We start from the raw sequence: 26,742 nt of genomic DNA, 5'->3' as shown, positions 1-26,742 counted from the left end.
TGTACCCAAACTTAGTTTCTCATTACTTGTTGATTATAAAGTTTTGCAGATACCTGAACATATTTTCATCCACGGAAAAATCTTTATCCAGTCACAGAGAAAATCTAGAAACTTGGTTCTTTGATCACCGGTATTAAAATTGACGTGTATAAGGTTGCTGATATTAATAAGACTGCCACCAAACAGCTAGAAAAAGAGTCAGTGTACTACAGTACGAAATGAAACATGATCACTTAAAACGGCCCTATAAAGCTTTCGAAGTATTGACGGCTGCGTGGGCGACGACAAAGCGTCACAACATTGTGTTGTTGGTTGGTAAATCCGAGCTTTGGCGGAAAAAAGGTAAGGGCGCACTAAGTTCACTGAACATTTTATACAGTCACAGTTTATGTGGCTCAGAGGTGGTAAAGTATTGTCAGATGTTGACAAAACTTTATGATGAAAATTAATTAAACATTTATTATTCGACGAAGCGTGAGTGAATTACAATCAAATTTGGTATATTTTTAATTAATATTAGAGGTGATTTTTAAGATGCTCACAAACTTTCAATTAGATACCAAACATTTTGACCAATATATAGAGCTTAAAAACAAGCGGAAAATCTTTGTATTAGGTATATGGGGGCCAGGGAAAGTATTCACCCTGAATTGCAATAATATATATCAGAAATTTACCTATATTTTAAATAAAATATGAGTTATACGCCCTGAGGCCAAATACATTCTTTGTACAAAGTTTTATTCCGATATCTTCTTTGGTACTCGATAACTACATTGTTAAGTGATAGAATCAGGTTGCTATCTAATTTCACCCATCTTCACAATATAACATACTGTAACGGATTTCTCGATAAATCGTCTACCTGTAACTCACTCTTGAGTTCGATCACTGGATTGTTAAATAAAAGTCCCAAATTAATGGCTACACACTTATCTTTATTTCTAATTCCAACAACTTAACACTTATTGCTCGTTATTTGAGCTTACAACTTTTTGCTTATGTTCTTATCACGACAACACTCTAGCTAGAACTGTGTTTGCTGCACAATCCGGCAGCCCTTATATAGTAAATCTGTAACAAAACATTGCTCCTAGAACATTCTGGCAACTACGAATTCGCTAACTAGTTGCTTCTGGCAGTTTATCGTTGATTCGATTTTGTTCTATCATCTGTAACCGTTTCGGGTACGTAGACCCGACTGTCGTGGTGCCCTCCCCCATCTCGTCTTCTAGGCTGGTGCTGACATCGTTAGCCGTCCTTCTCTTCTTGGAGTTAATTCCATCCGTTTTCCGGATACTCAGTTTCTGGTACATCCCTTGACTTAAAGCTGACTCGAGATTCCATTCTTGATCAGTACGTAACTCCATTGGAACACCGAATCTCATTACCCACTTGTTGATGAATGCCTCCGCCACTGGTTCAGTCTCTTGGTTAGGAATTGTGTATATTTGAGGTGACTATTTCCTAATTTATTGGTGGGGAATGGACCATCTTCATACACGCCTATTTTCTCAACTGGCGCACGCGAATTGTGCTGTTTCATCTGCCCATGACTCCTGGACCTTGATCCTTTAGCTACAATGTTCTCAGCATATTTCGTAATCCTTTCTATAGCTGATTGACAACCAGTCCATTAAAACCTTTGCTTCAAAAGCTCCAAGGATTTCATGTCTCTCAAGTGCCCTCCTCTTGGACATTTGTACTGCACGTTAAGAACATCATTAATTCCAACCCTTGGAACAACCATAAGTACTCGGAAGGTTTGCCCATTTTCGCTTTTCCATACTCGATGCAAGCAGCCATACACTAACTTTAAACTGCTCCGTTCTGCCCAATATGATTTTGTGACTGGCCTTCCTGTAGTTATTTCTCCAATCGTTGTACATTGGTTCAACTCCACTTCATGTAATGCACCTTCCAATTCTGGATCTTCTTGCAAAGAACGTGGTACACACGCTTATTCCTCTTCCGACTGTGAGGACACCTGCGCTGGCATGCGCCCGTTCAGTTCTTCCGACTGCGAAGACACTTTTGCTGGTATACAAGCTTCTTACTCTTCATACTGTGAAGATCCTGCTTCACATGCTTCCTCCTCTTCCAACTGTGAGGATACCTGCGCTGACATATGCACGTAGAGCTCTTTCGGTGCTGACAACTGTGCTGAAAAACGCGCATGTTGCGCTGCGAACAGCTCTTCCAAATGCGTTGACAATCGCGTTTCCATTTCAGACATACGTGTATCCTGTTCTTTAAATAGTGTCGACATTTGTGTTTCCTGCTCTTTAATTTCTGTCGATATATGCGTTGACATTTGCGATATTGCGGCAAAAACCATGTTTATGTCCACAATCTTTGACGAGCATTGAGCCTCTTCCTTTTCTTCTATCTTTGTTGTCTCTTCTTCTAATGCCATGTGACAGACATATTCCTCCACATTAATGTTTTCCGCCTCCATGGCCTCTCTCAACCGTGATTGTAATTTAGTTTTTAATCCATTTAATGCCAAACCCCGTTGCTCCAGCTCCTTTTTCAGTTGTGGAATCTTCAGATCGTTAAACTTGGCCATTTTCAAATAATTATCTCCTTGGGAATTTATTTGACAATCCCACTTCTGACACCAATTGTAACGGATTTCTCGTTAAATCGTCTACCTGTAACTCAGTCTTGATTTCGATCACTGGATTGTTAAATAAAAGTCCCAATTTAATGGCTACACACTTATCTTTAATTCTAATTCCAACAACTTAACACTTATTGCTCGTTATTTGAGCTTACAACTTCTTGCTTATGTCTCAATTGTTCTTATCACGACGACATTCTAACTAGAACTGTGTTTGCTGCACAATCCGGCAACCCTTATATAGTAAATCTGTAACAAAACATTGCTTCTAGAACATTCTGGCAACTACGAATTCGCTAACTAGTTGCTTCTGGCAGTTTATCGTTGATTCGATTTTGTTCTATCATCCGTGTTCGTCACAATACTAAAGTCAAAATTATGCACCCAATTCGGTGGAAATCAGTTCACGTGATTATATCCAATCTCACCTATTTTCATAGAAGGTGTCTAAAATATTGGGAAAACTTTAGTATAACGTCCCACGCTTTCGGGGATAAAATGGGTATGGGCGGATAGAGGAGATCCTCCAGATCAAGATCTGGATAATCTGTTTTCATTTCTTTCAGTTCACTTACAAAAGATGTCGATAAGGTAACACTGGTTATGTGACAATTTGCAACCATCTTGTTATTGTGAAAATCTCAAAAATTGTAGAATAATTAAAATATTGAAATAAAGCTATTTTTTATGATATAGGTAATATTAAAAAAATGTGTAAAAAACGATTTAGTGAAGTGTTAGTGGATATAAAAGTTAAAAATATAAGTGTATAATTCATTCTATAACGAAAAAAAAAGTACTTTAAATAGTCGAAATTTTGAACTTTAAACCCAAATATCTCGAAAACCATAGATTTCCCGTGGCTATATCTATATATATTCTTGATCTGGAGGATCTCCTCTATCCGCCCATACCCATTTTATCCCCGAAAGCGTGGGACGTTATACTAAAGTTTTCCCAATATTTTAGACACCTTCTATGAAAATAGGTGAGATTGGATATAATCACGTGAACTGATTTACACCGAATTGGGTGCATAATTTTGACTTTAGTATTGTGACGAACACGGATGATAGAACAAAATCGAATCAACGATAAACTGCCAGAAGCAACTAGTTAGCGAATTCGTAGTTGCCAGAATGTTCTAGAAGCAATGTTTTGTTACAGATTCACTATATAAGGGTTGCCGGATTGTGCAGCAAACACAGTTCTAATTAGAATGTCGTCGTGATAAGAACAATTGAGACATAAGCAAGAAGTTGTAAGCTCAAATAACGAGCAATAAGTGTTAAGTTGTTGGAATTAGAATTAAAGATAAGTGTGTAGCCATTAAATTGGGACTTTTATTTAACAATCCAGTGATCGAAATCAAGAGTGAGTTACAGGTAGACGATTTATCGAGAAATCCGTTACAATATATTAAATTTATCAGGGGTGGGAACACATCAACTTTTTGAAGGCTTTCAATCTACAAGTGCCCTCCTTAATGCAAATCGTTGTACCGATCTACACTTTGGATCTTCGTTTGCGGCTTAGTTATGGCAATTTATAGGATTTCGATTAGTGGCGTTTTGGCGTGGCAGTGGTCCGATTATACCCATATGCAATACCAACCTCGGGTGCCAAGGAACATGTGTACCAAGTTTCATAAAGATTTCTCAACTTTTGTTCAAGTTATCGCTTGCAGGGATGGACAGACGGACGGACGGACAGACAGTCACTCCGAACTTAACTGGTCTCATCATCCTGATCATTTATATATTATATGGGTCATTCCATCCAAAATTGACATTCAAAAATGGTTTTTTTGTTTCTTAGATGCAAAATACGTATATGACGTATTTTTTTTATTTCGACACAATCTGAAAAATTTTGGAGTTATGAATTTCCAAAATTTCATTGCTTCCCAGTGATAGTCAAGCGGTACTTCGATCAAATCAACAATGGTACTGGAGTGCATAAAAATGCTTAACATGGTTGCCACTGTGAACAATATTACTACCATGGATCCCTGGGTACATAGAAATGAATGGAAATGAGCTAGCCGATCTCCTGGTAAATGAAGCTGCGAAAATCAGTCCGATAGGTCCGGAACCGTTCGCAAAGAGGAAAGGGACAGTAGAAAACGCCACTAGCGTCCCTTTTAATCAATCACTTAATTGGTAATTATGTTGTCAATAGATAAATGTATTTATTTGAAAATGACTAAAGTATTTTCACGCACCATTATTCTATTCATTTCACTAAAACTTTTTCACTATAAATTAATAAATTAAGTCTATTTTACAAATTAACGAAAGTGGGTACGTTTTTGTTTATAATTTAAATGCTGTCCTATGCTTCTTTTTCCCATCTCAAAAGAATTACGTCAAAAGATGGCGGTTGGCGTAATCTTGTACTCTATGATTCTTGAAATGCTACCAAATTTTGTTTTTACGATTGTGAAACTCAAATGGAAAATTAAAACTGGCGTCAGAATGGGAACATTGATTTCGTAGCGCAAAAGCAGAGAACGTATATCATAGAGAAGGTTCACAGTGCGGCCATTAGCAAAATATTTCATGCTTCTCAGGGGAACTGAAAAAGATGAGCGTGTTTCACCACATTTGGAAGGGGTACTGAAAACGATGAGCGTGTTTCACCAAATGTCCACAATTAACATCAGGAGACTGAAAAATAGCAGAATAATGCTAATTTCAATGTTAAGAAATGTACGCTTACAGATTCGTATATTTACAATGCGCAAACGACTTTGGATGTAATTTGAAGATATTCTTCCTATACAGGGTGGCTAACGAAATTAAACCGCAATAAGTTTATTTTTAGTCAATGCATTACATTAAATTTTGTTATTGTATAGAAAATTTTATTTTATTTAAACAATTAATTATTCTTCCATACTCAACCACGCATATGCGACACCTAATTCGGGATTGCCTCAATTATCTATATAATGGACTGCTTCAGTTCAGTCAGATTTCTGGGTTTGATTTTGTACAACTCTTGCTTGACATAACCCGATAAGAAAAGACGAAGCGGTCCCAAATATTCTTATTCAAATATATATGTATAATTATGTTTGCATGTAAACAAATATGAAAGTACCCATTATAATTGTTAATTTGTCTATATGCAACGTATATATGTAAATATGTACACTCATTGTTTCATGCGAAATCTCCGTTGCCACGGACAACCAATGGCCGAAGCTCACGTTTTTTGCTTTCTTGTCAAAGAGTCACTGTGTCGAAGGACTGACGCGACGACAAAGCGTCACAACATTGTGTTGTTGGTAGAAAATCCGAACTATGCCAACTATAACAGCTTTGCCTACAAACTATCGTAAATATGTATGTTTCTGTATGAGCATGCATACATATTGACGCAGATTTTTGTGAGACACGGAAAAATATTTTAAAATTGTAAAATATTTTAAATCGACAAAAGCTTTGTTGCCAGTTTTGTCAATTTTTTCTGTGTTTTGTGGGCTTGCGTGGTTGCACCTATTCCCTGCTAGGGGAATATCAGAAATTTGTTCAATATATGATTTTTAGCTTTTGCCATCGTCGCGAAAAGAAGCTTGTTGGCAAACGCATGCTCGGGGAGATGAGAGGGTGTCTGTTTTTATGAATGAAGCGAGGTTGCTTGTTAAAAGTACGCCTGCGTTTATGAATGAAAATGTTGTTGTTGTGTGATTTACTATAAATTTGGGATAATAATAACTTGATTTGAATTTGAATTGTACTTACATAAGTACATACATATGTATGTATGTAAGCTTTAAATCATGAAAGGTGTGATTGAAATATATTCCTATTTAAATATATTAAGATTTTTAAGATATTATGTTAGTGTGTTATATACTTATGTATGTATATATATAGTAAAACATAGCAGATACATATACATACATATGTACTTATATGAAAGCATTTCATATTATCAAACATAAGCAATATTTAAAAAGCAACTGCAAATATTCCTTTGAAGTAATATATTTTAACTAAAATGTAATACATTTTTCATGATATCATAGGTATTCAGAAAAGGAATTTCATATCTATGAATATGATTGCATATCTTAATATATATAAATCTCGAGTCACAATGTTCGTCCTCAATGGACTCCTAAACCACTGAACCGATTATAATAAAATTCGCCAACACACCATGTGCAGTTCGATCCAACTTGAGAGATAGGATAGTTTAAATCTCAAATTATAGTCGCAATTTTAATTTATTGCTAATTATTTGTCTGTTATTATTTGACAGTCACAATTATCTGTTAACTCCAAATGAGTCTAACAGATGTCGATACCTTTCGACTGGGTTGAGTAAGTAATCAATAGATGGCGCTGCTATGGTAAATCTACGAACGTGTCTTTTTTTAACAGCATAATTACCACGTGTTGTTGACGCTATAAAATTAATTAAATTTATTTTGTAGTGAACGAAATTCCGTATAATTCAACTATTTCCACTTTTTAAATTTTTGGTGTTATTGGCCGGCCACGTGTTACTTAGACTAAAGTGTAAATTGAATTCATATTATAATGAAGATAATACAGTGAAATTAATCCTGTTTTTTACTTATTTGTGCTTCATTGGTCAAAACTTCGATATCGTCAGCTGTTCCATCAATACATTGTTGATATGTATGCTAAGGTCGAAAGCGAACGCTTGCGATTCCTTCGATTCAACCAGGCAAAAATACGATCGGAAGAATATATTCACTAACGGGATGCTGTTGCTGGAAACATCGATGGAAATTTAAATCCCAATGACATCGGTAATGCTTTCATTTTACCTTCAAGCTACATCGGCAGTCCACGGAACATGCAGGAATACATACAAGATGCGATGACTTACGTACGTCATTACGGCCGACCGGATTTATTTATTACATTCACATGTAATCCGAATTGGATAGAGATACAAACTTTACTATTGCCAGAACAACAAGCCATTCATCGTCATGATTTAACTGCACGTGTGTTTAAACAAAAATTGAAATCCTTAATTGATTTTATTGTTATATTCAATCAATGTTATATTCACACGTTGTTGGCTGTATACGATAGAGTGGCAAAAGCGAGGTTTGCCTAATGCCCACATTTCGGTTTGGCTTAAAGATAGAATCCGTCCTGAAAAAATCGATCAAATAATTTCAGCCGAAATTCCAGATTCATTAATTGATCAAGAATTATTTGATATTGTCACCAAACACATGATCCATGGGCCATGCGGTGCTTTCAACATGACGTCACCGTGCATGGAAAATGGAAAATGTAAAAAAAAACTTCCCAAAGCCGCATACGAATGACACGATCACGGATATTGATGGTTATCCAATGTATCGCCGCAGAAGTACTGAGAATGGTGGCCACACATTTACAATGCGACTGCCGAACTTTCCAAATCAAGTTGAGTTTGATAATCAGTGGGTGGAAACTAAACTTACAAAGCTCATATCAATGTTGAGCTTTGCAGTTCTGTTAAATCAATTAAGTATATTTGTAAATATGTAAATATGTAAACAAAGGCAGTGATTTGGCCATATTTGAAGTACAAAACATAAATAAAAATTACGAAATAGCACGATACCAAATGGGCAGATACATTAGCAGCAATGAAGCTATTTGGCATATTCTCAGCTTTCCCATCCAGGAAAGAGATCCTGCTGTCCAACATCTGGCAATACATCTTGAAAACGGTCAACGTGTATACTTCACTGAAGAAAATGTTCACCAAAGAGCGTTCGAAGCTCCGAAAACGACTCTAACTGAATTTTTTACATTGTATCAAAAACCTGATGTTTTTGGCCAATCCGCGAAGATATTGGTGTATGGTGATGTTCCACGTTATTTCACATGGAACAAATCCAGTAAAAAATGGGAGCCACGGAAACAAGGAAAACCACATCCTTCCATTACAGGCATAATCAAAGCTAAGACATTGGGGAGACTTTACACGGTACATCCAAAGCAACGTGAGTGCTTCTATTTACGTTTGTTATTGGTGAATGTTCCCGGACCAACGTCTTTTAAATTTTTACGAACAGTTAATGGTCGAGTATTCAATACATACCAGGATGCATGTCGTGAACTGCAATTGCTAGAAGACGATAACCATTGGGACTTAACGCTTGCTGATGCTGCGTTGACATCAACACCGAATAACATTCGTCAGTTGTTTGCAATTATTTTGACGACATGTTATCCCTCGCAAGCACAAACTTTGTGGGAAAAATATAAAAATTGTATGACAGAAGACATCTTGCACCGAATTAGACAAACAAATCAATGCCAAAACATAGATTATACACCAGAGATGTACAATGAAGCATTGGTCTTGATCGAGGATTTATGTGTTCTTATTTCAAATTTACCACTTAATCATTATGGTATGCCATCACCTAATCGTCCAGCCACCGACTTAGTCAATACCGATTTACAACGAGAAAAGCATTATGACCATGGAAGTTTAGCAACAATTATCATGAACAGTGAACCATGATCGGATTATGCTGGCTGTTGCTGCTGAACAAGGCGGTTTTTTTTTCTTGGATGCACCCGGTGGAACCGGTAAGACATTTTTAATATCGTTGATTCTTGCCAAAATATGGTCGCAACAAAAAATCGCATTAGCAGTAGCATCGTCAGGCATTGCGGCTACTTTACTGGATGGTGGGCGAACAGCACATTCAACATTCAAGCTGCCATTGGACGTTCATAATAAACCAGATGCAATGTGTAACATCAAAAAGAATAGTGGAATAGCTGCAATGTTGCGGAAGAGTTCTATAATAATTTGGGATGAGTGCACAATGGTACACAAATATTCACTTGAAGCATTAAACAGAACTATGCAAGATTTAAACAGCAATAATAAACTTTTCGGTGGTGCTATCTTACTTTTGTCTGGTGACTTCCGGCAGACCTTACCGGTTATACCTCGCTCTACTTTCGCGGATGAAATTAATGCATGTTTGAAACAATCATTCTTATGGCGAAGTGTTGAAACACTTCGATTGACCATAAATATGTGAGTACAATTGCAAAATGATTCATCAGCACAAATATTTTCCGAACAACTACTAGATATTGGGAACGGTAAAATAGAACTGCAACCAAATACGCAATGCATTAAACTACCAGACAATTTTTGCACTGTTGTTCAGGATAAAAATGAATTGATTCAGAGTATTTTCCCGGATATACAGAATAATTATTTGAATCATGAATGGCTTAGTCAACGGGCGATTTTGGCAGCCAAAAACGTTGATGTTGACGAAATTAACTTCCAGATACAACAGTTGTTACCAGGCGATCTGATGTCTTTTAAATCAATCGATACTGTTGTTGATGAAAATGAAAGTGTAAATTTTCCGATTGAATTTTTAAATTCATTAGATATCCCTGAAATGCCACCACAAGATTGGTTCCCCTATTATTCTCCTCCGAAATTTGAATCCACCTCAATTATGTAACGGTACGCGTTTGGTCATCAAAAAGATCACCGGAAACATTCTTGAAGCAACCATTTTGGCTGGGAAGTTTAAAGGAAAAGTGGTCCTGCTGCCACGTATTCCGATGATACCATCAGATTCTACCATACCCTTCAAAAGGCTACTGTTTCCAATTCGTTTAGCTTTCGCCGTGTCTATAAATAAATCTCAAGGTCAAACAATGTCCATTTGTGGTTTAGATTTGGAAAATCCATGCTTTTCTCATGGGCAACTATATGTTGCGTGTTCACATGTTGGGAAACCGTCGAATCTATTTGTGTTAGCTAAAGACAGGTTAACCAAAAACATTGTGCACCGATTGGTGTTAAATTAAATTGAAATTGAAAGTATTTATAATTCAAAAAAATAGATATTAATGTTTAAAAGTTTACGACTGTCTGCCTTGCCTACCTCATTCATGAGTTTAAGTGTCACATGTTATTTATTGTATTATACTGTAATATATTTATTTGTTATAAAATTAAATGGAAATAATAAATCTGATAAATTTTTACTTTGTATGGATTTCTGCTTAATATCAAGTGTAAGAACATTTTAATTAATTGTGTTCAACGTACTTCCCCTTCAAATCTCAATCCAGTGAATTTGTATACCAACATCAACATTTTCGTCTTTGTTCGTAAATAATTTCATTGTACTAAAGGGTTATAGTAGTAGAAAGTCAAATAAGGAGATCACCATATATTTTTACAAATACCATCTGTGTGAAAAAGCATAGTGGATCCGTGACTGATGTTCTCTTATTGTTCCTCTTAGATTATTTACTATAATGTAATATAACAAAAACTTTAGCCACAGCAACGCGTGGCCGGGTCAGCTAGTAAACGTATAAAAATATAAGCTAACATGCGGCTGTAATATCAATGCAAACTTCTGAGCATAATTTTCATACAATGCTCAGCTCTGTTCACGCGTCACTGTTAAAATTTCCCCTTCCGAGCCGACTGTGGTGAAACACGCTCATCGCATTTTGTTAGGTTTTGACAATTCACACGCTGGTCTGTAGTTGGACCTTCTCTATATTTTACGTTCTCTGGCAAAAGTATGCTGAATTGAATGTGTGCATTTATATAGAGGGTGACAGATTGACAATGCGTACACAAGCGGTGAAGAGTTGCGTAGACCAAATCTCAAGTTTTTGCATACGGCAAAAAAATGGATTTTAAATTAATCGAGGCAGAGCAAATGCATCCTTGTCTGTATGAAAAAAGTATAATGGAATACCATAATTAATTGGCCGAGGAAAAATATTGGAATTATGTGGCGGTAATAAAGAACAGCTGATTTATGTTTACTTGCGCAACGCATTCATTGTGGCATACCTCTACGTTGTACGACATTTTATTCTCATACTTTTCCGTCATTGATGTACCCATTCTGAAGCCACCTTATGCACAATTTTTATAGTCTTACAACATGTTGTTTGTATCACCTAAAAATAATCGAGTTTGATATAGGGTTTTATATATAAAAATTATCAGGATGAATTCGAATGATTACCACGCCCACTCCCCGTATATAGGATAATGGTTGTGGCACCGCCCATATTTAGGTGAAATCATATATTTCCGAACCTACTCCACCAATTATAACCAAATTTGGTACGTAAAATAATTTTCGTAACATATAGTAATAAAATAAGTGAGTCTATGAGCTTCAAAATAAGTTAATATGATACCAAATTTGATTGTAATCCATTCACCATTTCGTTGAACAATGAAGTTGAACTTTTTCGCTAAATTTTTTAATATTAAGTTTTCCCAACACCTGCAAGTTGTAACTGTATGAAATGTTTAGTTACACCCGAACTTAGCTCTTCCTTGCTTGTTTACTTCTATTATATAAATATAAGATTTAAAATTGGTTATATAGTTTATAGAAAACAAAACTAAGGGGTGAATGGGATGAGATGTTGGTATAGTTTGTTTGATTCGCTACTCTCCAACATTTGGCGAATCGAGCATAGCTTATATTATATATAAACTCGTCGGGTTATAGTACCCTTTACCGCTGTTAGCTTAACTGGATGATAGATTTAACTTTTTTAGTGCCGGGCGAAATAGAGGTGCCTATGCGAAAAAAACCGGCCGAATTTGGGTTTGGAAAAATGCTTGTAAAAACCAAACGAGAAACAATATTTACATCAAATATTCGTATTGTGGATGAAATACAGAACTAAACAATGACACTAATTTTTTCAAATTCATTTGAAAATTATAGAAAAAACAAAGGTATAAACGATTGTAAATGAAATGAATTTGAGATATCTTGTAGAAAACGTATTTGCACACACAAACAGTCATCTTTTTATCATAATTGTGTATGGGTCAATTATTATAAAGTATATACTTTGTATTTCCAATATATATTTTGTAACAAGATAAATAATAATACATAACAAAAGCAAAACATAACTTGAAGGTACGGTATTTATGTTAGATTCGGCTCAAAAAAGAGTTCAAACAAAAAAATATTTTTTTTTAATTATCTTGTGATGAAATTAGATCACTTATAACGCATTACAAATTTAGAGTTCTCCCGCAATGCAAATAGTAAAGCGTCACAAGGCGCGGGCCGATATATCGGCTTTAGCACTTCTCGCCAGTGCAACAAAAGCCGATATATCGTTCTTTTCATTTTGAAATTATTTTAATGGTTGTAACAGCGTTCAGTTTAAAATAAATATTAAGATTATATTCGGAAATTTAAATGTTATTACTCCTTTTTTGTGTGTAATATGCATATACGAATGCAACTATGCCTAATATATAATGATAATGAGTTTCAAAAGAGTCCTTGTCTGAACGCCGTCTATACAGCTAATTGTTCTTATAGATTTTACAGCTGACAGATGTCAGCTCACGTTCTGGTTAAAAACTAACTAAGACTTCTTCTTTCGGTAAAGTTAACCAGAACTTAACTGACAAATGGTTGCTAGCCAGATATTGAGAAAACAATTTTTCAACATGTAGCCGGTAAAGTTCTGGTTCTGGCTTTACCATATATTGAGAAAACTGCCCTAAAAAAAGTATATTTTGGGGTTAGATGGCATCACCATGTTGATTCCAAGGTAGGGAAACCCGTATTGGAAAATTGCTTCCAACACAATTTTCATTTTCCAAAATCGTTTGGAAGGTGAATGCAAATGGCGGTTGTTATTGTGGTCGAAAATTTTAGTGAACGAATATTTTTATGGAACCGTGTGCGATTGCATTAATTATTTAAACAATAATGGTTAAATTGTAAAAAGAGTGTTATAGTATTGAGGATATTAATATTGTGAGAAAATATGATTATCGTATAAGCGACTTGTCGTTTAGCAAAGTGATGTTCGTCCATTCACTCGTTAATACATCGGTTCTGCCTTCATTTGTGTCTAAAATGTAAAGTTTATGAGAATGTGGAATATCAGGCATAGCTCAGAGAAAAACGGCAACCTACGGTCTTTATATAAACTCTTATCATACTAAAATTACAATAACTTACTGACCAAGTGCTGGGCTTATATATAAAAAAGAAAATAAGATTTGTAAGCAATAAGTTAGTGGCAAAAATTATAAAGCGAGAACGCATCATAGTAAACCCCATGAAAGTCGGCGCCATTGATAAATGGTGGTGTGGCAATTCCTTGATATTTGTTGGAAGACGTAAACCAACGTAGAGACAGTTAAAAAATCCATTATAAAAAGTTGTAGTCATAGAAGAATATTATTTACGTGTGTCTTACACTTGGTGTAAATAATAGAATATTTTCGTATATACTTCGGCATAGAAAATAATATGTACATACAAATGTGCTATAAAAACTTTTGCCTGATATATGCATGGATGTGTAATGCAATACCCTGCTCCGGTTCCCCTATATGGGATAATGTTTCATTTCTTTCAAAAAAAGAACATGACGTCGCTTGTTTATAAATATAATGTCTAATTGGTTTTAACATAAATAATGAAAGTTGAAATAGTTTACTGTTTTAAATAAAAACAACAAATGCCTAGAAAAAAATTGTGAATTGCAGCCATGCATCAAAAAAGGGAAAATTTTATGTTATTCGTTGTAAAGTTTTGTTCAAAGCATCTAATAATAATATTTGAAGTGATATACTCATAAGTGAAAAGATTTCCGAATATATAAAAAAAAACAAGTTTAACATTTTACACTTAACATAATAAATGTTATATTGCAATTATTACTCAATCTTACTTTTAAACCTCTGCCTAGTGTGATTCTCGTGTGATGATATGCAACTTAAACAGGTGAGAATACATTTGGAAAACTTGCTGTATTACATATCGTCTTGTGTATATTAATGTTAAAAACAATTACCATATGATTATATCTGAAATATATAGGTATCTAAAATACAAATGGCAGCACTTCCTATTTTGCTTTCGTCTATTTTGTGCGTTACCTGGTCTCTGCCTTTCTCTAAAATTCGTTACATACGATACTTGAGTACATACTTATGTTTTCTCACTTCTGTCTTCTATTTTACGAATAAAATCTCGATAGAACCTTAACTAAAATGGCGGACGTAGTAATAGTAAACGAAAACGCTTATTTTCCAGTACTTCAACTTTCCAATGAAATAAAAATACTGATGTTTAACCAAAGCGAATATTGTTATTTATTTTTGTGTTTTTCTCCATTATATATAGTACTCTTTATAATTTGTAATCTTAGCATTTCATTTCAAATGTTTTTCTTTTTAAATTTCTCAAATATGTATATATATATATATACATCCATATATATCTCTCAAATACATATTTACCACATTAGTATCGTTGTGAGGAACGGTTGGGATATTGGAAATAACAAAGTGGATACTAGAATGAGCAATTGAAAATTTAAATGTCAAACTAGTACTTTCATCTCGTCTGCATATATGAAAATATTGCTTTACACATCAGACATTATATTTGATCAGTAAATTATAAAACGGGTGAGGCTCTTAAAATGTTCAGTAGTTTTATATGTAATCTCAATATTATGATTTACCATCATATATAGATATATTCCTACAACCATCATCGTTTTTTTTCAAATGGTATTTTCCTGTACACTAGTACAGGAAAATTCCCAATGTATACATAAGTGGAATAATCTCTTCTAAATAAATAAATAAATATTCCCAATATCAGATAAGTTCAATAAGATCCCAACAATTTTTTTTATATAAAAAATTACTTTCAAATACAAAAACAAAAAAGTGTTTGATTATCTACATACACATTTACGCACATAAAGCTAAAGATAGTCAACTTATTACGTAAAATAAGAAAACTTAAATTTAATATACCAAAGAGAAAGGAAATTGCATTCTAATTGCTTCTGTAAAATTTTGGTAAGTTTCTTCGGTAAATGTATAGTTTAGGTTCCCCAACTAAGAAGGCATCAAAAATAATTTTTTTTTTTAAATCGTCTGAATTTTACGCGAAAATTACATTTCCGTGAGCGGAAAGTGAATTTTTTTTCAATAATTTATGTATATATTTACAAATATATTTAACGCACTTTGCACATATTTTTCAAGTCACTTGGTTGTTGTTGTTGTTGAAGCGGCAAAATTCTGCAGAATTCAGATCACTTAACTGTAATTTCCAGTTCAGCGAGTTAAACACGCCGCGATCACTGGCGGCCCTCGGCTTCAAAAAAATAACTCTGGTCGGTCCAAAACCAGGGTGTCCATAGTTCTTTTGTACCGAACTCCTTTCAGCAGCGGAAAAAATAAAATAATTAATTTAAATGTATGACAATTTTTTATTTTTAATGCATATTTATAAAAAAAAAACGTTTTTTTTTGTTTTCAAAAAATTTATAAAATAATATAATTATTGAAAAAGTTCACTTTCCGCCCACGGATTTGTAAATTTCATTTTTGAGGCCTTCTTAGTTGGGGGACCTAAACTATACATTTACCGTTCCTTCTAACCTGTAGACTGCACGAACAGTATACAGAATTTAAATGTATTTGTTCAATAGTTTCAAAAATAGTGAAACCCAAAATTTATATTGTTGTTAATAAATGTTAAATATATTTAACAACTTTACAGGGTATATAATTTTGAAAACTACTTTAAAATTTTAAATTATGTACGTGCTATACATAAAATGTAGTTGGATAAAATATCAACTCATGTATCTATATCCGTTGTGCAAATGGTCAGTTTGTTTTTTGTTTTTAGGTCCTACAATTAATAATTTTCAAGTCAAGGAAACTAAAAGATTTATTAGTGTCAATCAACAATTATGGTTCCTGTATTTAGGGTATAATCTCTTTTTTTATTTAATTTTTCTTCGTTTGCAAAATATATTAGTATGGCAACACTTGTTATTTGCAATTACAACCCTTTTGTTATTGTTAAAATTAATAAAATTGAAGAATTATTTAAATATTGAAATAAAGCTATTTTTGCATCATATAAAACAAAAAAAATGTCTAAAAACGTATTAGTGAAGTGTTAGTGGATATAAAAGTGAAAAATATAAGTATTATATAAGAAAAATAAAAATATTATATAAAAATATAATTATAAATAATATTAATTTTAAATCGAAAAAATACGTAATTTAAATAGAATTTATAGATTAATTATGAGGTATGCACCGCGACCTATGGTCTATTGTGCGCTCTCCTAAGTCATATCGTATCATCTAGGCCCAGCATGTTGATAAATTTAAAATTCTGCTGGGTGCTAGTGAGGCGATACAATCCCTGTGAGGAAACATGGATCCCAGGGCCTTAATTCTGCGTCTGCAGACTGCTGTGCAGTTCATCAGCAGATCTTCAGGGGTTTCCGGCTCTTTGTCGCAGAACCGGCAGTTTGCAGAAGAGGCTACACCCATGTTGAAGAGGTGCTTCTTAAGCCTGCAGTGGCCGGTGTAGGACGCGACAAGTAGCCGGAATTTGTTCCTCGGGAGATTAATTATGGTTTTGAACCGTTTGAGGTCGTAACCCCCTATTAGCAGTCTGGCATGGTGCATGCCCTAAAGTTGTTGCCAATGTGTCTCCCTACCTACTCTTTCCTCCCTACGGAGGAGCTATTTAATTGTATGTGGGCCAACCGCTATGAATGGTTCCGGTCCTACCATTTTTGTAGAGGCCGCAGAGCGGGCCAACTCTTCAGCCAGTTCGTTCCCCGATAGACTCCTGTGGCCAGGCACCCCAATAAGGTGCACTCGGTTGTGCTCTGATAGGCTGTTCAGCCGTTCTATACACTCCAGCACTAGAAGAGATCTGACCTCATAGGCAGAGATAGCTCTTAGTGCCGCCTGACTATCGCTGAGTATAGCAATACTTTTATTGCGATAGTTGCGTTGGAGGTTTATCCCTACACACGGACTTATAGCATAGACCTCGGCTTGGAAGATGCTCGGGAAACTTCCCATGGGAATGGAGAGTTTGGTGCTTGGCCCAGCGACCCCTGCACCAATCCCCTCCTCCGTTTTCGACCCGTCGGTGTACCACTTGATAGTGCTTTCCCTTAGCACCAGGTCCAGTGATAAATTATTCCATTCAGACTTGCTGCCAAGGGTAACTTTGAACTTCCTGTTGAAGTTTACTATTTTGGTAATGCTATCCCTTGAAAATATAATTATGGAACAAAACCTCGTAAATAGTAGATTATTGCAGAAATGCATATACATAATTTAGAATTTTGTTGCAAAATAAAGCTGGAAAATTATCCATAGTCGGACTACTCGATAGTTTAACGAAATACTGTCGATAGTTTTTCCCCTTGAAATCTACTTACTACTGGTTTTAATTAAGAGACCTTGGCTTTGTACAGTTCATTTGTATGAAATAAACTTTGGATTTATAAAACAAAATATTAACAATAACGGGGTGGGGGGGGTAATAAAGTTACATATACAATTTTTCATGTTACTATATAAACTGCTCTGAGAAGTATAACTCGTCTGCTCAAAAGGTAACATTTTTTATTCACTTACCTGATGTAATATGATTTATTCCACCAAAATATGCTTGTTGAATACCTATTAAACTGGAAAACTGTGGCGTCAAAAATTGTGATTCTGTATCAATTGTTAATATTTCCGTAACACTCCTTCGAACTCATAATTAAAGTGCAAAAAATAGTTAAATTTAATAACTTGTACATTATTTCAAAAATTTTAAACTATATGCGCGCAACCAAGCAATGAAAAGATGATTTTAAGTGCTACCATGTTATCCAAAATTAGGTATTACTAGACTATATCAATACGTAGCTATTTATATTATATGAAATTTTGCAATTTTATGACCATTTATGGTAAGTTTAGTTGAGGCATAAACCATCGATAGTCAAAATAAAATATTAATTAGTAATTATTGTACTTTTTTAGGTCATTACGTTGTCAAAAGATTAGTTTTGACAGTTAAGAATCTAATAGATTGCAAAAATTAAGGCGATTTATAGCAAAGCAAAATTAATTCAAATTGTTGATATGCCTGTATTCATTCAAAAGCAACATAAACGTTTTCGAAATAGTCAATACCTATTCATACATATGTATTTAATTGGTGTTTGGACTTTGTATCTGGTTTTCCAATAGGCATGATACGATTTCTAAGTGTCGTTTGGTCCATTTTTAATATGCCATGATCTGTAATTTTTTTGCATCGTATTCACTAATGCTTACAATTTCATCATGGAAATATATATGAAAGAACAACGTTTACAAACTATTCAAATCCTCAAATTATTAATCAACAACCATTACATTCACCTAAATTGACAGTTTATGTGGTTTTTGGTCTGGTGGAATCATCGGTCCGTACTTCTTTCGAAATGAAGTTGGTGACACCGTTACTGTCAATGAAGAGCGGTATAGATCGATGATAACCAAATTTTTATGGCCGCAATTATAAGACGTTGATTTGACAACATTTGGATCCAACAAGACGGGGCTACGTGCTACACAGCACGTGCAACAACCGAATTATTGCGAGAAATGATTGGAGATGCGATAATTTTAAGAAATTGTGACATTGAATGGCCTCCAAGAAGTTGTGGTTTAACACCATTAGACTACTTCTTGTGGGGTTATTTGAAGCCATTGGTTTTAAGCAATAAACCAGACTATTCAAGCTTTAGAAGTCATTATTGAACGTGCGACATCGAAAATTGGGTTCATCGAACTCGTTCCTGCAAATAAAGTCGTGGAGGCTAATTGAATGATGTTATATTCATTAAATAAAAAATAATTTAAATTTCCTTAACAATTAGAGTGCTTTTTTTTTTTTAAATCATATTACTCTTATTGGAAAGCCCTATATGTGTTCATATCCGATAAAAAAAAAATAATTCTAAATTTGACTCCGACTAAAGGGGCGATAGCAGATAAAAGAGTTTCCCTATAACCGTAAAATATGCTTGTATCGGATTTGGCATTTCCGTTACCGTTACGCGTTTATCATTAAATTTGTTCCATACTTTTTTAGTGTTTTTTTTTACCAATATCGACCCAATGTTCGATTATTTAAACAGTGAAATTAGTTTGATTTTTAGACTTTAGGAGCCTTTTTTATAGCCTTTATTACAATTTATATACCTTACTTCTAGATACTCGAAATGTTTTCTTGGGTGGATATGGGTAATATATACCTAGAATTTATGGTAATAAATATCTGTTTTCAAAAACTAGTATTAATTTTGAAAATGCACTCCAAAAATATATAAAAACCACCTGTACCGTCAAATCAAGAGATACAAAAGAATATTATGAAGTAGGATCAAATTTTTGTATTTGTAATTGCCGACTTTGTAATAAATGCTTAAAATTTTTATTTGATAGCAGATTGAATCTTGCGTGCGGATAACAGTGCAAATCCCGAAGGATGCGGCTCAACGGTTACGCCAGATGGCAGCGGAGGGCAATCCAGCCCTCCATGCTCTTGGTATTATGTCTGTGCAGTTGGATGGCGATTCTGTGATATCCATAAAATTACCCGGACAGGAGATCAATTTAAAAACTATAGGTATGTTGTAATTATTTCAATTAAAAAAGATTTTGGAAAATATCTTTAAATATTGTTTAGATAATGACGAGGAAGGTTTATCGAGCGACACGGGTGAGACGGTGGGCGATTTTACACAACTGTTGGATACTGGGGGGAGTGTCGGGTGTCTTAGCGATCAGTTTAGAAGTGGAACACTTTTGCAATCACAAATGCAATGTCGCATCCCTGCACAAAACACCAACCTTACTAATAAAGGAGTACTTACGTCATCACAATTACAGCAAAATCAGCTGGTACAGGAAAGGCGTAATATGCTGCTTGGGGGTCCAAGTACAAGCAATGCAGCGCAAGCTATTCTACAAAAACAACAACATCAAAACCAAAACCCAAACCCAAACCTGCAGCGACAGTTAATTCAAGGCCAACCACTCTTCAAACCGCCAAACACAGTTTGTCCTATGGATGGAAAAGTTCCAGTACCACCAATACCTTCAAATTTAAATAGCGGTTCAAATAATAGGGATTATCCATTTGTTAGTATGAGACAAGCTCGTGTTTTACAAGGTCGGGAAAATGCACTGAATAATAGTCTAGTAAATTCTAATCAAGTATTTTCAACAAGTGGTTCACAATCTTTACAAATGCCGCAAAATGGACAAATAGAACGTACAAGTGGTTTGGTATCGTGTCCCAATGTACCGTTAAAAGTTATAAAAAATTCTTCCAATGTGGATCTTTTGCCTTCAACTACTGTTTTAGCTGGTAATAAACTACAGTTTTTGCAACCTCCACCACCCCCGTATCCAGGTATAGGGACAGTAACATCAAACGTTACAAACAAACCTCTCGCTCAAATAAACAAAACAGTTCAAAACTATTTACAAAAAGGTATGGGAGGTCCACCAGTGACGACTTTTCCAGTAACTAATTCTACGACCAATAATAATAATATTGCAATTTCCTCACCGCTGCTTGTGAATTTATTACAAAATGATGGAAATACGACGACAAATCAAGTAAAATTGTCGCCACAAACTTCATTGGCGCAACAGCAAACATCGCCGTTACAATCCACGAGTCAGCAACAGTTAAATCAAAGCCAACATCAACAGTTATTGAGTTCACCAATGCGAACGCAATCAACACCTAACGACACAGTACTAGACCACAAACAAGTTCAACAACAACAACAGACACAATTGTTACATTCGGAAAATACTTTGATGGGTACAACTTCAGCAATGGGTGTGTCTTTATCGACCGGCGTTAATACGAGCATGCACTTACATCAACAACAACCGCAAACAATCTTGACAAGCCCTGTAAGCAATTTGTTTGGGCATCACCAAATTCAATCTAACTTTCAGGCGCAGCATATTTCATCTCAACAAAACCATTTTTTGCGACAACAACGCCAACAACAGTTGCAGGCAGCTGTTGTTTCGATTCCAGGTACTCCTTCGCAACGTTTAATGCAACAACAATCGTTCCAGCAATCTCAAATAATACATAATAATCAGGCATCTATGCAAAATGGTGATGGTGGAATAATGTTAACTAATTTGCATCATCTGCAATCACCAAATGTACGGCAAGCGCGTTCCGTAGGTGTATTGACAGGACACGTTGCTGTGCAGCAAAAATCGCAACAAACACTTCAGTTTCTTTCTTCCGGTAGTATGTCACCTGCAGCGTCGCATTCACCTGCCTCTAGCCACCATTCAATGCATAGTCCGTTAATGGGCTCACACCAACAGCAAATGTTGTCGCCCTCTACAACGCCAGTGCAATCTCCACACCCGCATACGCCACATGCACATAAGCATATTAGTCAACAGCAATCGCATCAGTTGCAACTACAGCAGCAACATAATCAATTACAACATCAGACGGCGATGATTTTACCCCCAGCATTATCGCCGCCATCTAAAAGTGTTAATATTCATCACAACTCACAAGTACCTTTAGCATCATCTTTATCCTCAGCGAGATCCAGTACTGGTAGCAGTGCCTCTTTGACAAATACAATACCTCCACCACCTGATTATAATCAGACAGCTAGTGCGACAACAGGCTGGCCTGTAAGTAACAAAATGATGGATTCTGAAACTAAGAGTAGTTTCCAGGAGTTTGCTCGTTACCAAATGCAATACAACTTACAGCAACAACAAATGAATACTAATCATCAATCGCAGTCAAATAAGGAAGATTTGCAAAAACAGCAATTTAACAATCATTCATCCAGTCAGGTAGGGAATACAATTGGAAGATTGGTGGGAGAATCTTCGATGGATAATGTTGCACCTAATGCATTATCAGATCCTTTAATAACTCTATCAGATTTTGAAGCTTTAACAACAAATGATCTTGATGCTTTGCTACCAACATTAAACTGTGATTTGGATTCAACTCTTAGTTTGGATGATAAAAATGAATTGGAATCACTTTTGCAAGATGCGAAAGATCTAGACTTGGATCTAATTGAGGAAAATTTATCTGCTGTAGGAGTAGATATTGATGAGACAGCGGCTGCAGCATCATCGCTTTTAAATGCAGAAGCCGGACACGTCCCACTTGGCGTTAATCCAATGCACTTTGAACAAAATGGGCAAATATCACAAAACATACAAAATCATATGGTTGATGGCACCATAGTGGCCACTAAACAAAATCAGTTGCAAGTGCAACTAAATAATATTCTATCACGGGATCAAGTTATGCAAAATCGATATAAACCGGAAGACAATGTGTTTATGCAAAATAATCAATCTAATCAGAAATTGCAGCTACCCCATAATACATATTCCCCTTCTATACAACCTGCGCAACATTCAAATTTTCAAGAGGAGCCTGCGCTTCACCGAAGTAACGCAAGGGATGGAGCGGAGGACTTCTCTATTCAGAAGCAATTTTTAATAAATCCTCTGACCGGTGAAATGGAACCAATGCAAAGTGATGACAGTGAAACAGAGGCAGAACAGGAAACTCAGCAAACTAATTCTATGTCAAAAATATCTCGTGCAGTGTCGTCATTAATTGAAAGTTTTAGTTGTAATCAATCTATCGAAGGTTTACCCAATTCTCTGTTGAATGATTCAAATTTATGTGGAACCTCTGTGTCAAAACCTTCAGACAGTGAACAAAATAACCGAATCATACCTGGAGTAGGAAGTGATACAGAACGCTCACCTGATTCGTTACTTTTCAACAAATCGAATCGAAGCATTAAACAAGCTCAACGAGATGGCACTCATGTGCTCAACAAATCAGTTATTTCTCTTAACAATGTTACTGACTTTTGTACGATTAAATCACCGAATGCAATTTTTACCACTGGAACGACATCGTCGGCTACTCTTAAAAAAAAATCAAAGTCAACAACGCTACGAGAAAAGCAACAGAATAACTTAAAGGAAAAAAAGCAAGATGCAAACACCACTTCTGGAGTGACAAAACTTAAAAGAACAAAAGCAAATGCCAAATCGAAGACGGTTACTGCATTGCCATCTAGTAATACAATACCTTCTACTACGTTATCGGAATCTGCATCCATATTGGCAACTCAACGAACATCAGCAGTGTGTATTAATAATGAGAAAATAAAATTACGCTTAAAATTGGAAAAGAAGGAACCGGTATCTCCTGCCTATAAAGTAGATATTTCATTTGTACCTTCACCACCACTTTCAGCATCGGAAACGCCAGTGTCGAGCACGTTAAACGTACCAACTAAAAGTAATAATAGTGTTCTACTTAACAAGAATATAAACCAAAATACCACAGTTTTATCGGTTTCTTCTCAACAGCTACAGAATCCGCAAGATAATTCTTCTGTTGTACAACACCAAACGATTGATTTCACAAATTTTAAGCCTCCGCAAATAGCTGTAAATGTTACTCCGAATTGTTCAACTGATGAACCACGAGTACCCCCATTACACATCAGTTTAAGGGGTGGCAAAAATTCAATTGTGATTAAAAGTAGTCGAAAAGACCGTAAGAAACCACAGAGTTTGCCAAATACGTCGTCAGTTGTATCGAGTGAAGATGGTGAAGATGTTGGTTCTAAGCATATACCTAATAAACAGTCACAAATGTCAGATGTGTGTACAGAGATTAGGACTCAAGAGAAAATGCAGCATTTGTATATTTCCCCAAACCCTACATCATCAGTCTTTAACTGTAGTGGAAGCGGCAACAATTCCGTCACACTAATGACATCAGCACGTTTACCAACATTCCCGATTTCGAGTGATGATCTTTCATCGTCAGCAACGTCAACGACAACGCCTTCCTTCTTGGGTAACAAGAATGGACTCACAATAAGTGCAATTAAATCGCTTGATACAAAGAGCGGTAGTAGCTTAAATGACAATAAAAATATAATAATTGGTTCGACTAATGTAGGTACATTACCGTTTCCACCACAATTGATGCATCAATCACAATATCAAAAACATACGTCCCATCAACTGTCACAAACTTGTAAAGATCCATCAAGCTTACCTGGTACCATAACTAATACGTTATCTAACAATAATATATTAACTTGCTCCAGTGATAATTCTGTAAATATACCAAATCGTGTGATAAATACAATGAATTTAAAGACACCAGCCACAATTACACCTATTGGTATGGGTGGAGGTAAACCACTGACAAAAAATCACAAACCACCGTCTTACATAACAGCTGTTCATCAACTTCAACTTCAAAAGCATCAACAAAAACAGTTGCAGAAGCAAGCGAAATTTGGAGCTCTTAATGAAAGTCAATCAGCACAGGAAACAATTGTAGCAGTAGCAACTATGCTGCCAAGTGCAACAACCCTAAAACGAGTTACAATACCAAAATCTTCAGTAGAACAAGATGATCTAGTTGATAAATCAGAAAGTGTTACTTTTAAAGCTGAAAGCATTGTGAAAACAGAAGTCAAAATATCTCATTCAAATTTACCAACAACCAAGAACCAATCGCATGAAGCTGTGCAAGGTGAATCTGTTCCAGTTATTCAAATACCTGTAACCAATGGAACCGTAAGTGTAAATAACGTTGTTGTATCAGGTCATCAAGGAAATGCAGTTGGTACTTCACCACCTGCTCTAATTAATGTAACGCTTCGTAACTCGCCGGCAAGTAACGGAAGTGGTACCCCTGGTCATGGTAATGGAAATGGAACAGGCGAGGATAGTGGTATTGAGTCTATGGATGCGTTATCAGAAAAAAGTCCTCATCAACAATCGTCTAGTAGTCCAACTCAACAGCAGATAAACAGCGGTAGTGTTGGGAGTACAAGCAATGAAAAATCAGCAGCAACATCTAGTGACGGAAAAAATTCTTTGAAAAACAATATATCGAAAGAAAAAGTAGATCATACCAAAAATATAAATGAGAAAAATAAACTCGAATTAAACTTAAAACCACAAAGAAAAGATAATTTGTTGGATTATACAGATGACGAAATTGAAAAGGCTTTGGCCAGAATGGAAGGATTTCATGAAGATTATTTGGAAGTTAACTCAAATGCATCAACTATTGTTAGCACAGTTGAACAAATGCCTTCTGAATCAATTGTAATCACAAAAAACGCGATATCTCCTTCCAAAATCAAAGGTACAATAAATGGAGCGTTATTAGAACATATTACCGAAACTTCAACAGATAATAATGAAAATGAATTATCGGAACAAATAATTGAATCCCTTACCCCTAAAGAAAAGAACTCTTCACAATATACAGAAAGAAATATTGTATTAGATGATAAATATAAATCGGAGATTAGTGTAGAAAAACCAATTTGTTCCAGGAAACTTAATGTGAAGGCCAGTGAAAACCTGTCAATAGATGATGGAGGCAAGACAATATTTGAAGGTAAAAAACAAGGGGATGAATCAAATATTTATTCACAACGTTCGGATTCTATTTACCCTCCTATATCTATTGAAATTCCAACGCAAAGCGAAACGGAATGTAATCGAATTCGCACTCGTGCTAGTAGTCGATTGGAAAGTCCCGTGGATATAAATAAATCAAGTCCAACATCGAATGAATCAAATGCAAATTCTTCTGTAGTCACTGGCATCAAACAACTTAATACAACGCGAGCGTCTTCAATTGGTAGTGTCAGCCCACAATTAAGTGTGACAATTTCTGGTAGTGAAACTCAGTTTGGTGTAGGGAATAAGCGTAAGCGTCAAGAATCTGATACTAGTGCTAATAACTCTCAACTCAATGAATGTACTGAACAAAAGCGTTTACGGACAGGCAGTATAAGTAGCGCTACAAGCAATGTTGCTGTTGATGATAATGTGAGGAATATGAATGATTTATCTTCAGCAAATGATGTGCAGGATGTCTCAAAAATCAGCTGTAGCAGAAAATGTGAGGAATCTTCTGACTCTGATGAACCATTGATCGAAGTGGCAGAAAAAGTAAGAAATTCAAAGGCCGGCAATGTTGCCAACTTTAACAATACTGAAGCAGCTATTCAGGCAACGCTGGTAAATTTAGCAGCGTCAGGAAAAATGGAGTTTTGCAATACATCCAGTTTAGATAAAAATACTCGCAATAGTCGAACCATAATACATCCAAGTAGTAAGTAATTTTCAAAATTTTTTCAA

At 35.4% G+C, this 26,742-nt stretch overlaps 1 protein-coding gene and 1 long non-coding RNA gene across 10 annotated transcripts in view; one reads left to right on the top strand and one right to left on the bottom strand.

The window, feature by feature from the left end:
• Positions 1 to 10,556: 10,556 nt before the first annotated feature.
• LOC138856003 (uncharacterized) lies at positions 10,557 to 15,310 on the bottom strand. The gene is made up of 3 exons (XR_011395156.1): positions 14,356 to 15,310; positions 11,474 to 11,583; positions 10,557 to 11,348 (listed from the first exon to the last, which is right to left on the bottom strand). It is a non-coding gene; the product is annotated as an uncharacterized lncRNA (long non-coding RNA).
• Ncoa6 (Nuclear receptor coactivator 6) overlaps positions 13,266 to 26,742 on the top strand; it is a 52,000-nt gene continuing 38,523 nt past the window's right edge. For 4 of the 9 annotated variants that reach the window (XR_011395155.1, XM_014240051.3, XM_070106463.1 and 1 more), the window contains exons 1-3: positions 13,267 to 14,408; positions 19,957 to 20,140; positions 20,201 to 26,716. Coding sequence is in view for 6 of the 9 variants with exons in the window: in XM_014240051.3 (XP_014095526.2) it covers positions 14,394 to 14,408; positions 19,957 to 20,140; positions 20,201 to 26,716 (6,715 nt within the window). In the remaining 3 variants the exon portion in view is untranslated. Of the gene's footprint in view, positions 14,409 to 19,956; positions 20,141 to 20,200; positions 26,717 to 26,742 lie in introns of all 9 variants that reach the window. The other 5 variants (XR_011395153.1, XR_011395154.1, XM_014240052.3 and 2 more) reach the window with 3 other exon arrangements.

The sequence above is a fragment of the Bactrocera oleae genome, chromosome 3 (genome assembly GCF_042242935.1).
Source record: "Bactrocera oleae isolate idBacOlea1 chromosome 3, idBacOlea1, whole genome shotgun sequence".
Lineage (NCBI taxonomy): Eukaryota > Metazoa > Arthropoda > Insecta > Diptera > Tephritidae > Bactrocera > Bactrocera oleae.
This window is presented reverse-complemented; position numbering and strand designations above follow the sequence as displayed.